Genomic DNA, 14242 nt, shown 5'->3' with positions numbered 1-14242 from the left:
GGACACAGTCAATTAGGAATCACTTCTGGAATGGGCCTCCACATGGAATTCAAGAGAATTTGCAAGAGAAATTGTCTGAAGCCATGTAGTTAGTTCACAGTCCTGCAAGGGGCCATGTGGCCTCAATTTTCTGATTCCCATGCTTATTCAGTCTCCTGGCACCTGGATCTGTAGCAGTCTGATAGGGCAGGAGAGAAGTACAGACCTGCCTTCCTGTCCTGCAGAAGCAGCGGAGTCTGTTCAGTCCTCGTTTCAAGTGAGGAAGCATTTCAAAGCAGTATGATTCTTAAGCATTATTGGAAATGCCAGTGGAAATAGTATTTCTGACTGTGTTGTTAAGAGAATACATCCTTGAAATCTGAAGCAAACAGCTATTAGATGCAGAGTGCAAGGATCCCTTCCCAGGGAGTGTGTGTGAGATTTTAACAGATTTACCAGAAGTGAATCATGGACTATCTGGAAGCTGTATTCACAGAAAATAATAATGGAGGCTGTATTCTTCATGAAAAATAATATCCCTGCCAAGAAGGACCAAAAAGAGGTGATGGCAATGATGGTGATGATGATACAAGTCTGCATTTCTCTGGTTCTTTCCCTCCAAAGTTTTGTTTGCTTCATATTATTAATTAACTCAGCTAAACAGCACTAGATTTATAAGTTTTTTTGATAGTAGGGATTCTGATTGTGGTGTTTTTTTCTCGGAGCACTTAAGGGCAATCTGTATTGAGTAGCTGTCAAACATGTGGAAGGAAGGTCTCACTGCTTTAGAACTGCAATTCTGAGATGCCTTCCCCTCCTGGCAACTGACTCTAGGTCCCATGGGCTCTTTGTAATAAATACTCCTGGTTTCCATGTCACCCTTGTTTGTGGTATATATCTCTCTCGGATGAGTGGGCTGAGGCATGTTCAGCATGACAAACACCTTTAATTCATCTGGAAAAGTTATGTTTGCTCTCATTGAAGCGTTCTGTAGCAGTCACCCTGGGAGGTGGCATATTGATATCGCATCTTTAGCAGATGGAGAAATAGTAGAAAAGAGTAAGCTAAAGTTCAGGACTTTCATGATAATTTCAGCTGCTGCCAGTGAGGCTGTTTTGGGTTTTTTTGTTTTGTTTTGGTTTTGTTTTGTTTGTTTGTTTGTTTTTTTGGCATCTTCAGCAACATGTAGGTGGCGTAGGGGAGCCGTGTGGGATTCTAATGGCTACATCCTTTTTGAGCTTTACAACAAGATAAAGGATGGAGTTGAGACACTTCCTAACTTCTGCTTGTTTTAGATTATATTCTTTGGAGTTCTGTGTCTAGCTATAATACAGGGGTTCTTCACTCGATCATGCTTGTGTTCTTGGCGTGAGTCTTTTTTTTTTTTTTTCCTAATTCCAGGCAATGTATAGGCAGTTGTGTTTTGCTCCACTTACTCTTTTTCACCTCCCAAATGAAAGGGAGAATGTCCATTCTTAGAATTACAGCTTTGTTCATACAGGTTTCATACACAGTAAATGGAAGTTACAACCACTGTGTAAATGAGTGTGCTGTTTGTGGCAAATGTTTGCTGAAGGTGTTGTTAGTTATGGTACAATTTTGTGGTTGACATTTGGTTGACCATTTAATGAAAAATCTGGCATCAATTTTTTTACCTTTTTATAGTGTTTTCATAAATGAGGCCCTGCTATGAAGTTAGTAGTTAGATTTGTGAATGTTGTTTTGTGGTACAGAAATGTATCTTAAAGTAACTGCATTCTCTGGGAGAAACTTGCTAGAAGATGACAGCTACTCCACTAAGCTTAAGAGAAAATGTCATTGGCATTAGTGAACTTGTGCATCTGCAGTATTTCTTTTTCTTCATATTACCATCATCAACCTTGCATTGTATTTTATTCTACCTATTAAACTGTGGCCACTCATCTCCACAGCCAATGTTATTGCCTGCTCATGAAGAGCTACTAAAAGAGAGGAAACCCAGTCAAAATCCTCTAATGCAGTATTTCTGTTGTACCAATGAACTGTTGCCTCATAGTCAAGCTTATGAGTTACTATCAACAGGTAAGCAAGTCCAAATGAGCAAAGAAGTAGAATGGCTTATCTCTGAAAGCATCCAGGTTAATATTTGCAGTCAATTTCATTAATGTCTCAGAAGGCATTTCTAGCTTGTACAAAAGGCATACTTGCAATTAAAACTTCAGTGTAAGCATTATCAGGTTTCTTAACATTGACTTGTGCCACTGACTGTATTGCAGTGGTTTTCTAAGAACAGAGAAAGGTCAAGGAAAGTGGGGGTAGAAGAAGGGGAAAATGTGTTAGGAGCTAATGTATTGGGAGGATACAGGCATACCTTGTTTTTATTGCGCTTCCCTTTATTGCGTGTCGCAGGTATTACGTTTTTTTACAAATTGAAGGTTTGTGGCAACCCTGCATTGAGCAAGTCTATCCGGCTCCATTTTTCCAATAGCATGTGCTCACTTCGTGTCTCTGTGTCATATTTTGGTAATTCTTGCAATATTTCAAACTTTTCCATTATTATTATATGTGTTATGGTGATCTGTGAGCAGTGATCTTTGATGTTACTATTGTAATTGTTTTGGGGTGCCACGAACCGTGCCCATATAAGATGGCGAACTTACTCAATAAATGTTGTGTGTGTTCTGACTGCTCCACCGACCGGCCGTTCCCCCATCTTTCTCCCTCTCCTCTGGCCTCCCTGTTCCCTGAGACACAACAATATTGAAATTAGGCCAATTAATAACCCTACAATGGCCTCCAGATGTTCCAGTGGAAGGAAGAGTTGCACATCTCTCACTTGAAATCAAAAGCTAGAAACAATTAAGCTTAGCGAGGAAGGCACATCGAAAGCCGAGACAGGCCAAAAGCTCGGCCTCTTGCGCCAAGCAGTTAGCCAAGTTGTGAATGCAAAGGAAGAGTTCTTGAAGGAAATTCAAAGTGCTACTCCAACAAACACATGAATAATAAGAAAGTGAAACAGCCTTCTTGCTGATATGGAGAAAGTTTTAGTGGTCTGGATAGAAGATCAAACCAGCCACAAGATTTCCTTAAGCCAAAGCCTAATTCAGAGCAAGGCCCAGACTCTCTTCAATTCTATGAAGGCTGAGAGAGGTGAGGAAGCTGCAGAAGAAAAGTTTGAAGCTAGCAGAGGTTGGTTCGTGAGGTTTAAGGAAAGAAGCAGTCTCCATAACATAAAAGTGCAAGGCGAAGCAGCAAGTGCTGAGGTAGAAGCTGCAGCAAGTTATCCAGAAGATGTAGCTAAGATAATTGATGAAGGTGGCTACACTAAACAACAGATTTTCAATGCAGATGAAACAGCCTTCTATCGGAAGAAGATGCCATCTAGGACTTTCATTGCTAGAGAGGAGAAGTCAATGCCTGGCTTCAAAGGACAGGCTGACTCTCTTGTTCGGGGCTATTGCAGCTGGTTGAAGCCAATGCTCATTTACCATTTCGAAAATCCTAGGGCCCTTAAGAATTATGCTAAATCTACTCTGCCTGTGCTCTATAAATGGAACAACCAAGCCGGGTTGACAGCACCTCTGTTTACAACATGGTTTACTGAATATTTTAAGCCCACTGTTGAGACCTACTGCTCAGAAAAAAAGATTCCTTTCAAAATATTACTGCTCGTTGACAATGCACCTGGTCACCCAAGAGCTCTGATGGAGATGTACAATGAGATTAATGTTGTTTTCATGCCTGCTAACACAACATCCATTCTGCAGCCCATGTATCAAGGAGTAGTTTTGACTTTCAAGTCTTATTATTTAAGAAATACATTTGGTAAGGCTATAGCTGCCATAGATAGGGATTCCTCTGATGGATCTGGGCAGAGTAAATTGAAAACCTTCTGGAAAGGATTCACCATTCTAGATGCCATTAAGAACATTTGTGATTCATGGGAGGAGGTCAAAATACCAGCATTAACAGGAGTTTGGAAGCAGTTGATTCCAGCCCTCACGGATGACTTTGAGGGGTTCAAGACTTCAGTGGAGGAAGTAACTGCAGATGTGGTGGAAATAGCAAGAGAACTACAATTAGACATGGAACCTGGAGATGTGACTGAATTGCTGCAATCTCATGAGAAAACTTTAACGGATGAGGAGTTGCTTCTTAGGGATGAGCAAAGAAAGTGGTTTCTTGAGACGGAATCTACTCCTGGTGAAGATGCCGTGAACGTTGTTGAAATGACAACAAAAGATTTAGAATATGACATAAACTTAGTTGATAAAGCAGCGGCAGGGTTTGAGAGGATTGACTCCAATTTTGAAAGAAGTTCTGTTGTGGGTAAAATGCTGTGAAACAGCATCACGTGCTACAGAGAAATCCTTCGTGAAAGGAAGAATCAGTCGATGCGGCAAACTTCATTGCCATCTTGTTTTGAGAAATTGCCACAGCCACCCCACCCTTCGGCAACCACCACCCTGATCAGTCAGCAGCCATCAACATCGAGGCAAGACCCTCCATCAGCAAAAAGATTACAGCTCGCTGAAGGCTCAGATGATGGTTAGCATTTTTTAGCAATAAAGTATTTTTTAATTGAGGTATGTACATTGTTTTTTTAGACATAATGCTATTGCACACTTGATAGACTACAGGATAGTGTAAACATAACTTTTATGTGCACTGGGAAACCAAAAAATTCACGTGACTCGCTTTATTGCGATATTCACTTTGTTGCGGTGGTCTGGAACTGAACCTGCAATTTCTCCAAGGTATGCCTGTATTGAGAAAAGAAAGTGATTGTGGCCATACAGACAAAAACTGGTGTCAGAGAAGGATGCCTGTAGTCTGTTCTTGGACACGCTGCTGGATTTGGCTGTTCTGTCCAGGCACAGCAACGAGAATTAGGAGCTTTGATCCTTACAGGCCTTGAACTGTGGCAGTGATACAATCTATTTCTGTCACCTTTGCCACATGCATATTGAAATTGTCCATCAAGAATAAATTATGAAAAGAATCATAGTTACAAGCAATTGCAGGAAGTAGCCATACTGGGAATTTACATGGGCACTGTGGCTCGTGCAGTGATCAGGGAGAAAACGCACTTTCAGTTCTGTGGTCCTGAGCAAAGTACGATTCAGACTCCTAGAGGAGGTTGGCTGATATGTTCTTGCACATATTTGTGGCCCTCCCATAGGACTGAGAGGCAAGAAGGAAGTTAATTCTACAGTTTTCTGACTCTGTTTTTCCTCTTTCTCTTTGTTTTCTGGTAGCAGAACTTGGAGAATGGTGAGCGGTGACTGCCTCTCCTTCCCAAAGGCCCTCAGCTACGGTTGTTCAGCCCGTCTTCTGTTTTCTTTGACTCCTAGCTGGGAGGCCAAATCTATAGTAAAATGATGCTGGCACTCAAGTCTGTGTTTGTTTGCAGCCAGCAGAAACATCACCACTAGAAAGTGGAGTCAGAAAGTTGGTAGGAAAGCGAGACTGGTGAGTTGACCTACAGGCTTTAGCTGAAATCAGACAAGATCAAAGTGATGCTATTTGAAAGGGGGAGATGATTAGAAGAGCTGGGGAGGACCATTATCTGCAAAGGCAGAAGCAATGTTACTGGGGGGGGTGAATCCCTGCCCTGTCATTTGCATCTTGCTACTTATTCGTTCAGTTTAACATCAGTTCCCCAAAGAGCTGTTTGTGCCCGCCTTCCCCGGTGAGTTCGTCATTCTCTCCGCTGAAAAGGTCTTTTGTGAGCTGTTCGCCAGCCGCTGGCAGGATGGATTCCTGGCACGTGTGAGGAGCCCGCTTGTGTTGTGAACGCTGCCTGCTTTCCCCCATGGCACTGGCTGCTGAAATACGTGGTTCCCCACTGATTCCCACTGCCTGTATAAGGGTTCACTCTCAAATCAGTGAAAAGTTCAGCTACTGCAGTTTTGATTAAAACGTTGCTTATGTCTGTGGTCTGTAAGATCTCCTGCAGGAAATCTTGAAACCCAGAGAGGGGTTTGAAACAAAATACCCTCAGTTTAGGAGACCTAGCTGTGCAGCAGAGAGCTAGATTTTCTTGAGAATTGTTCAGTGTTCAGCCCTTGCTTATGACCTTTTTGTTTGGTTGGTTTTGACCTAACATGGTGACATGCTCTCAGAAATTATTCAGTTCTAACTCTTTCTAGCTAGAGAAAGAGACGTATCAAATTGTGAACAGAGAGCAGCAAGTTTAGTCTGAAATTACTTGTGTGCAATGCGTTTAAAAAATTATGGTTTAGATTTTTGGGAATTCCCACATACTCATTTCTGTGTTTTCTTTCTGTAATTGTACCTTTACTTATCACTATATCTGTTCTATTACTGACAGCCATAGGAATTCCCCAGGCCCCTGAGGTGACTGGCTCTTGTGGGTGCAAAATATAATACGTTCTAACTAGGTGGAAAGTGGTTCTGTATGTTTCTTCTGAGCTCACCTTGTGTCTTTTACACTAGTTTTGTGTAACTGCTTCGTGTTCAGGCCTGATTTATACAGCCATATCAGATCCATACCTCCTTCAGACTATTTACTAGAAAAAGCTTGTTTTAACTACATGACTTGGGGCAGGTTAGCTCATGGGCTGTTTTAAAAGTGTCTTGTCATCATCATATTACTTCCACTTTTGACCCAATTTGCCATGCACACAGTAATCAAATCTCTTGTGTAGGGTTTCAAACATTAATAAGCCAACATCTAGGATAACAACATAAATATTTCTTCTTAATATAGTGCTATACCAAGCTGTGTTTTGGGTGGAAAGGAGTCTGTTTTTAAATCCAGTACGGCATTTAGTGAGAACACTTTATTTGGGGAGCATGGCTAGTCGCAGGGTGGCTCTCCTGCTCATGGTGAGTGCTAATGTGTTGTTGTTCAGTTTCAGAAGGCTGAAACTCCTTCTGGGTACGATCGCCTCCCTCCCGTTGTGGTGAAATACTGCCGATGGTGTATTGTAGCAGAAGGTGTAACCGAGGTGAAGCACTGTCCCAAGGGCACATGCCATTGCCCTGCGCTCCTGTGAGCCTGCTCCTGTTGCTAAAAGGTTCCTGAACAAATCTCGAGGGTTGGGAAGGGAGGTGACACAAGAGTCAGTGCCTGGCAGGGTACAGGATCGAACACCTGGCATAAGTGTGCAGCATTTCCTGTCAACAACCTGCAAACTGCTCACAATAAGGAAGTCAAGTAAATTACCTTCTGACACTCTTTCTGTTTTGTATTAAAATGGGAATGAATTGTTAGTGCCTCTAAACTAAAGAGAGGCAATTGCAGCAAAAGCCAAGACTGAAGAACAGCTTTATACCTACAGAAGTAAGTTCAGTTTTCTCAAAAGTGGGCTTAGAACTCTTTTTTTCCTGTCAAAGATATCCTTGGGATGTATGTGAAAATAACAGTGTGGCTGAGAAAAAAAAGTTTTGATTGGAGATGAAGACTGGAGATAGATAACTAATAAGAAGGCATTTTATTTTGTCTGCTCAAACCTTAAAATGCCACGCTGGCAATTAGTTTTGAAATGGTCTCAGCACGTGTTTTTTATGAACTATTTCAAAATACAGTTAGAAGTCTTTCATTTGCCTCCCCCACTAGATTCCACTTACTGATCTCAGTGAAAGGTTGTATGAATTTCATGAAACAAAAGAGTTCAAAAAAGCAGGATGCAGCCTTTATGTTAAAAAGACTGCAGCATGTCATGTTTTGCATGTGGTATGAAATCGACTGTGGTATTGAAGTATCACTTTTTCTGCCAGTAACCCACTTATTTTTGAAGCTGTATGAGAAATCCCTCCATCTGAAAAAACGTCTATCTATCTGGTATGGGCATTTTTTTACAGCAAAGTGGGGTGTAATGTTATTTCATGGTGATTGGATAAGAGTTTTGAAAAAATGTGTCTTCCTAGGCCAAACGGAAGAAGGAGCTCAGTAAGTAGCCTGTGGTGACACAGCTGTTTTTGTGCAGAGGAAATGGACTCTCTCAAGATCAGCACCGGAGGCGGTTTGCTCTGATTTGATCAGCGATACCCGCAGCACCACGTTCTTCACATTATTGTGTGACTTTTACAGTAAGAATTTTCTACTTAATTTTTTTTTGAACAGTCAGTGTTTCATAACTGCAAACTGAGAGGGCCTAAAACATGTCTGGGGGAAGTCACGTGTGGCAGACACACAGTTTTAAGTTAGAAAGCCAGAGGGGTGGGTTTGTTTGTTCATTTGTTTTGCTTTGGTTTTTCCTGATCTTGGAGAGTTTGGGGGATTGGAGTAGCTATTGAATTCAGATGCCAGAAGCCACTTGAACTGCTCTGCCTGCGCCCGTGAGGCGTCCTGTTAATGCAGCTGGGGAGGGACGGGGCGGGGTCACGGAGACTGGGCTCTCCCAGGGAAAGCCCCAAGCCTCGGCCTGGCGGCTCCTGCCTGACCGTCCCGCAGGGTCCTCCTCCCCTGGCCAGCAGTGTCCCCTCAGCCTCCGCGCGGTCACGGGGCGGTCACGGGGCGGCGCGGGGGAACTACAGCTCCCAGGGCCCGGGCACCGCCTCCTGCAGCGGAAGCGCTCCAGGGCCGGGGCGCAGCTGGCAAACGCCTTCCTGTCACTCTTTGCCCAGGCCTGAAGCTGCCCCCCGGGGGCGACAGGGGACGATGGAGTTCTCCAGGTGCCTCTACATTATCAGTGAGGCGCTGGCCAAGGATGACCTGGCAGCTCTCAAGTTCCTCAGCCTGGAGCACATCCCCTTGAGGAAGCAGGAAGCCATTCAGGAGCCCAAGGCCTTCTTCCAAGCGCTGCAGGAGAAAGGCCTGATCGATGTGGGGAATCTGGCCTTCCTGAAGGAGCTGTTCTACCGGATCAATCGCATGGACATCCTAGCTAACCACCTGGACTCCAGCCGAGAGGAGATGGAGAGGGAGCTTCAGATCCCAGGCAGGGCAAAGGTGTCTCCGTTCAGGTGAGTACCTGAGGACATGGCTTCCCCAGGCAGCCTGGAGGGCGGGAGTGTGAGTGCTGCACATCAGCTAGCAGCCAGGCTGCTGTTTATCCAGGAGTTCTCTCTCTAAGACCAGTTTCTCTTCTCACATGTGTTGGTGTAAGTTTTACCAAAAAGACCTGAACACCAGGCTAAGTTTGGAAGCGCACAGGCTTCTACAGCTTCCCAAGGGAAAACAGGTACAAACTGTGAAGAATTCTTCGAGTAAAATTTCTGTAAAGGGGAGAAAACTAAGCTGCACCTTGGTGAAATACTTAGCCCCCAAACTGCCCAGGATGTTTAAAACAAGCCTTGCTTTTTTTTGTTATTCTTTTTAAGCATGTTTAAAAACATGACAGAGTAGAAGCTGAATCATCCTTGCATGAGTTTTCCAGTCCCACCTCCGTTCTGCACAGTGGCTTGGAAACAGCTGTTCAGGCATTTACTTCCTTTCCCAAACTATGCTGCAGTGTAGCTCTACCTGATGTGTCTCACTGCATTGATTATACAGTTGGCAGAAATTTATGTGTTCCTAAGGCACCATGTAGTGTGAAAAGTTACAGTCCTGGCAGTTTTTCTATTCTCAGTTCCAGAAAGTCACAGCACCGTTCTGTTTTTAGAAAAACACATCTTATTAATCACAGCTGAAAAATGGTTTGACTCAAGACTGTCCTGGGACTGAAGTCCCCTCAGGTCGAAAAAGAAAAAGTGTGTATAGCTATTGTTCTGGGTGGGGCGGAGCACAGTTCACTGTTAAATTGTGCTAAAGGCTGTGCTAGGGAATACAATGAAATTGTGTCCTCTACTTCTTTTCTAGATACCTGCTCTTTCAGCTCTCTGAAAACATCACCACTGAGGAACTGAAGTGTTTCAAATTTCTTTTGGGAAAAGAACTACCAAAATCCAAGCTGAACACTGAGAATGTAAGAATGACTTTAATCCTGTTTTTAGCATTATTTTAATCTATAGATGTATTTTGGTATCACTGATGGGAATGAGTGCCACTGATACTGAAAACATCAGGAAGGGGTGCACCTGGCACAGAACTGACCTCCCATGAGTATGGGGCTCGGTTTGTGCTAGTGCTGCTTGAAGCCCTTGCAGTAGTGTTATAGACTAAAGAGCTTGGGCCACTCCTGTGCCAGGCGCTGAGGCCTTAGTGCTCAAGCTCAATACAGGGCTGAGGGGACTCAGTGGCTTTTTATAAAAAAGTGGAAATCAGTGGTGATTAGCACACACACTCATCTTTTCCAACTGATTGATTGTTTTTTGGCTGCTTTCTAGACCATTATCAAATACACAGAATCACCCACTGTGGCTATCACTTCATGTTTGTTCCATTTATTTCCAAACTTACTTAGAAAATATGGAACTAAGCAGCAGATCTTTACCAGAGCTAAGGCACAAGAGCGTGGGGTTCACTCATGGCCTTGCAGGAGATCCAGCTGCCCTTCTGCTATCTCAGCCTATGGTTCTGACTGCTGGGTACTTGTAGCACATTCCTTCTTTCTCAGAGGAGGGACTGCAAACTTTTGGTGGCAGCCATTCTAGTAAATCCTTGGGGTGACCAGAGCACTGCCACTCGCTGTTTGGTAAGAGTTCATGACCATGGGGTCCTCTGTCCCTTCAGAGATTAATCTCTGTACCATGCTTGCATGGTTAGATTCATTTTCTCCACTGCCAGAGGCAGTCACTGAAATGATTCTTGTGTTTTAGTTAAGTGCATGAAACAGCCACTGGAAAGCAGCTGAATGAAAGGAGGAGTCAAATGTAAAATGCGTTTTAAAAAAAGAAAAAGAGAGAGATTGCATGCTCTTGTGTGATCTAAACCAGGAGATATAGTGGTGATCAGCATCTCTGAAGAGCAGGGGGGAAATGAGCATGTCTTGAAGAAGATGCTTGTACTTGTAAGCAGAGTTGAACTAGCATTAATTGAATCAGACTGACTCTTGGGGTCACTTGTGCTGTCAGTACATTTAAAGCTGGCTTAGGTACATCTATACATGCTGCAGCTTCCCTCCCCGTGGCAGCATGGATGTGCCCTAAGAGGGAACTGCCTTTCTGATTGCCCAGACAATGATCGACGTTTTCATTGAGATGGAGAAGAAGGGGATTTTGGGAGAAGACAACCTAAAGGTCCTGAAGACTCTTTGTGATAAAGTTGACAAGAGCCTGGTGAAGAAAATTGAAGAGTATGAATTAAACCTATGTGGTAAAAAACAACAACACACAAAGGCCTCTTTCACATCAGTTGCTCTTGAAGTGACAAGTATGTGTCATGCAGGACTAATGACAAATGCTTTTCAGGTGAGGAAGAGATGCTCATCACAGAGGGACAGAGTGGCAACATAGGAGTCACTGAAGGTAACAAATGCCTCAAAAAAAAATTTTTTTTAAGCCTTTTATTTTTCTCAGACTTTTGGACTCTTTATGCCACTCACATCTCACTTTACACATGCTACATACTCTACTTACACATACCTTTTTTTGTGTGCATGTTCAGCCCATGCCAGACGGCTGGCCTCATCTGTGGCACCTGATTCTCCTGACAGCCATAGTGAATCTTCCCAGGTAAGTCAGTTTGTTTCCTAGAAACATCATCATCTTGTGTGGGAAGAAGTCATCCCTCCATGAGGTGAACAGTTACTACAAGCACAACTGTTAAAGGCTCTGTCTAGAATAAAAAAAGAGCACCACTTGTGTAATATACTTTATTCTGAAGCTAAGTCACAGGCAACAGTTGCTGCACTGTTAAAGCTTCAGAAACCTTTGCAAGGGTAGCAAGATAGGTCAAGTTTCTTATACCAGGAAATTTGCAGTGTGCTGGGCATGGAGAAGTAAGTGAATGCAGTATCCCTGATGGGCTGAGCATGCTGATGGGAGCCGGTCATGCTGTGCACAGACTCCCAAACTCAGTGGGGCAGTGCATTGCCATTTCCAGCAAGCAAAGTCATCTGGGGAGGGCTGTCCAGAGAAGTCTAGTAGGTTCCTTACCAGCTGTGCTGTCAGCCAGGGCTGAGAAGCACTTGGAGGAGGGTGCAGTAGCTTCACCAGTGGGCTTTTGGTCCAACAGCTTGAGGTTTACAAAATGACCAGCCGACCCCGTGGAGTGTGCCTCATCCTGAATAATCACAATTTTGCAAGAGCCAGGGCAGAAGTGGCTGAACTAAAGATGCGTGATCGGAATGGGACAGACGTGGATGCAGGTACAGTGAACATTAAAGATGAGTTTGTGTATCTCCATTTCATGGAAAGTGGACTAGTTTAAGAATAGAAAATACATTTCTTATTCTGCACTAAAGGTCTGAATGTCAAGCTTCCCTTTCTAGGCTACTTTCTTTGCAGCAGCTGACTCAGCTCTGCTTCCTGTCTTCACAAACCCCGATCAACTCATCAAGGGTTCACGGGCTAGCTGAGAACAGCTCACTAGCATTTTACTTAGTTTTGTGCAACCTTTAGCAGCAAACTCAGCCTGGGCTTTACGAGCTAGGTTAGCTGTGAAGTGGGTTAGGAAATAAGGCTTTCTTAATAGCTCTGCACACTTTCCAGACAGGAAATAATAAACAGCAAGATGGCATGAAAGCCTTGTAATGAGAGCTAAGGGGACTTAATACAGATATGGCTAGCAGTCAGACCACTAGATGATTTTCAGAGCAGGAATGTAACTGCCTGGATAGAAGTGTAGCAGGATTAAAAAACAGCCAGATTATCTATAGAAATGTAATTTGCAAAAAAAAATATCCAAGTTTTATGAAACGGCTCCAGTTCCCCTTCTGTTTACTTTCCAGCGGCTCTGAAGAAAGTCTTTAGCAAGCTTCACTTTAAAATAGCAGAATATAAAGACCTCACCGCAAAGGAAATTCGTAACGTTGTGAACATCTATCAGGGTGAAGACCACAAGGACAAGGACTGCTTTGTTTGCTGCATTCTCTCTCATGGAAAAAAAGGCATTATATATGGTGTTGATGGGCAGGAAGTACCTATCCAGGAACTGACCACTTCTTTCACTGGGCGGAATTGCCGCTCACTTGCGGGAAAACCAAAAGTCTTCTTTGTTCAGGCCTGCCAAGGTGATGCTCGCCAGAAAGGTGTAAACATTGAAGTAGATTCTGGAGAGCAAGATTCTTCTGTAGAAACAGATGGAAGATTTCAGCTTGACTGCATTCCCTCAGAAGCAGACTTCCTCTTGGGCATGGCTACCCTGCAGGATTATGTTTCCTACAGAAGTCCAAGCCAGGGGACCTGGTATATACAGTCACTGTGCCAACACTTAGAGAACAGCTGTCCTCGGTAACTATATTTCCATAAGCTACACCTGTATTTTCCTTCTGAATGACAGGAGTTAGATTTGGATGCAGAGGTAGATGATGTCTGGTGGGGACTGCTTGCTCAGACTGAAAACAGTAGTTTTGGACAGAGCAACAAGGCACACATTGCTAAAAGCAGTCTACCTAACTGCTAAAGCCATTTAAAACAGGATCCATTAGGACTGGTATACCTCAAGATACATGAGAATGCATTAAGTAAGTTTTCTGGTGTTAATCACTTCTCTAATACAAAACATACCTGTATTTTTGCAGAGGAGAAGATATTCTCACCATCCTGACAGCAGTGAATCAAGAGGTGAGCAGAAAGATTGACAAGCAGAATGCAGGGAAGCAGATGCCACAGCCCAGTTTCACACTGAGGAAAAAGCTTATCTTTCCTGTCAACTGAATGTGAGGGAACTGCAGAGCAGCAGCTTGGAAATTGCTGGTATCAGCTCAGGGTTTGGTAAAACATTACTGACAACTTTCACTGTCTGCTTTTAGCACAAAAGCAGCTGTTTTATTGCTCCTCAGCTATATCTTCAAGCAATTAGTGTTAATTTGTATGACAGTTTATATTTGAGAGCATCTCTGAGCTGGTCTCTGATTTGTAGTTTGCTAGCTAAAATACACTCATTGTTCTATCAGCTGTACTACATTGCTGTTTCCTTAGTAAGATATCTTTCCAAATGTGATGGAATACATTTCCAAATTTAAAGAGACAACTGTTACAGAGCCTTGTGTATTTTATGATTAGCTTTTGCAAAATAAAGGGGGAGGGTTGCAAATTTTATTTCCCCATTCATTTAATTAATTAATTTTGGCCTGACTGTAAGGTAAAAGTTGTAGTCTGAGAATACCCTAGAATTAGTAACCAGAAACATAGACCACTCTCCCTCAGCACAGCCTGACAGCACCACAAACCTGAACTGATTATCTTAGCAACAGAGATGCTAGAGTAGTATCAGAGGCCTAGCACAGGATGCACCAGCTCACATCAGTGTTTTTTGTTAGTTTTTTCCCTT

At 43.2% G+C, this 14242-nt stretch overlaps 1 protein-coding gene across 4 annotated transcripts; it reads left to right on the top strand.

Annotated features, from left to right (window-relative positions):
- The first annotated feature begins 460 nt into the window (after positions 1–460).
- CASP8 (caspase 8) lies at positions 461–13999 on the top strand. Of its 4 annotated transcripts, none has more exons than XM_067298863.1 (13): positions 508–541; positions 1911–2040; positions 5217–5430; positions 6837–6932; positions 7855–8016; positions 8554–8892; positions 9728–9833; positions 10984–11122; positions 11218–11274; positions 11414–11481; positions 11984–12116; positions 12699–13200; positions 13491–13999. In XM_067298863.1, the coding sequence occupies exons 6-13, from the start codon at positions 8588–8590 to the stop codon at positions 13624–13626; spliced, it is 1446 nt and encodes a 481-aa protein (XP_067154964.1). In that variant the 5' UTR covers positions 508–541; positions 1911–2040; positions 5217–5430; positions 6837–6932; positions 7855–8016; positions 8554–8587; the 3' UTR covers positions 13627–13999. The 4 variants fall into 4 exon arrangements, with proteins under 4 accessions (XP_013807775.1, XP_067154964.1, XP_067154962.1 ...); XM_067298861.1 differs by having other exon boundaries at positions 6837–7001; XM_067298862.1 differs by lacking the exons at positions 1911–2040; positions 5217–5430 and having other exon boundaries at positions 519–541; positions 6837–7001.
- The last annotated feature ends 243 nt before the right edge of the window (positions 14000–14242 follow it).

The sequence above is a fragment of the Apteryx mantelli genome, chromosome 6, assembly GCF_036417845.1.
Source record: "Apteryx mantelli isolate bAptMan1 chromosome 6, bAptMan1.hap1, whole genome shotgun sequence".
NCBI lineage: Eukaryota > Metazoa > Chordata > Aves > Apterygiformes > Apterygidae > Apteryx > Apteryx mantelli.
Note: the sequence above shows the minus strand (reverse complement) of the source record. Positions and strands in the feature narration are given on the sequence as shown.

Coding starts and splice junctions, on each gene's coding strand:
- CASP8 (XM_013952321.2), top strand. CDS start 8,588: ATGGAGTTCTCCAGGTGCCTCTACATTATCAGTGAGGCGCTGGCCAAG. Junction 8,893..9,727: donor GCAAAGGTGTCTCCGTTCAG/GTGAGTACCTGA, acceptor CTTCTTTTCTAG/ATACCTGCTCTTTCAGCTCT. Junction 11,123..11,217: donor GTATGAATTAAACCTATGTG/GTAAAAAACAAC, acceptor AATGCTTTTCAG/GTGAGGAAGAGATGCTCATC.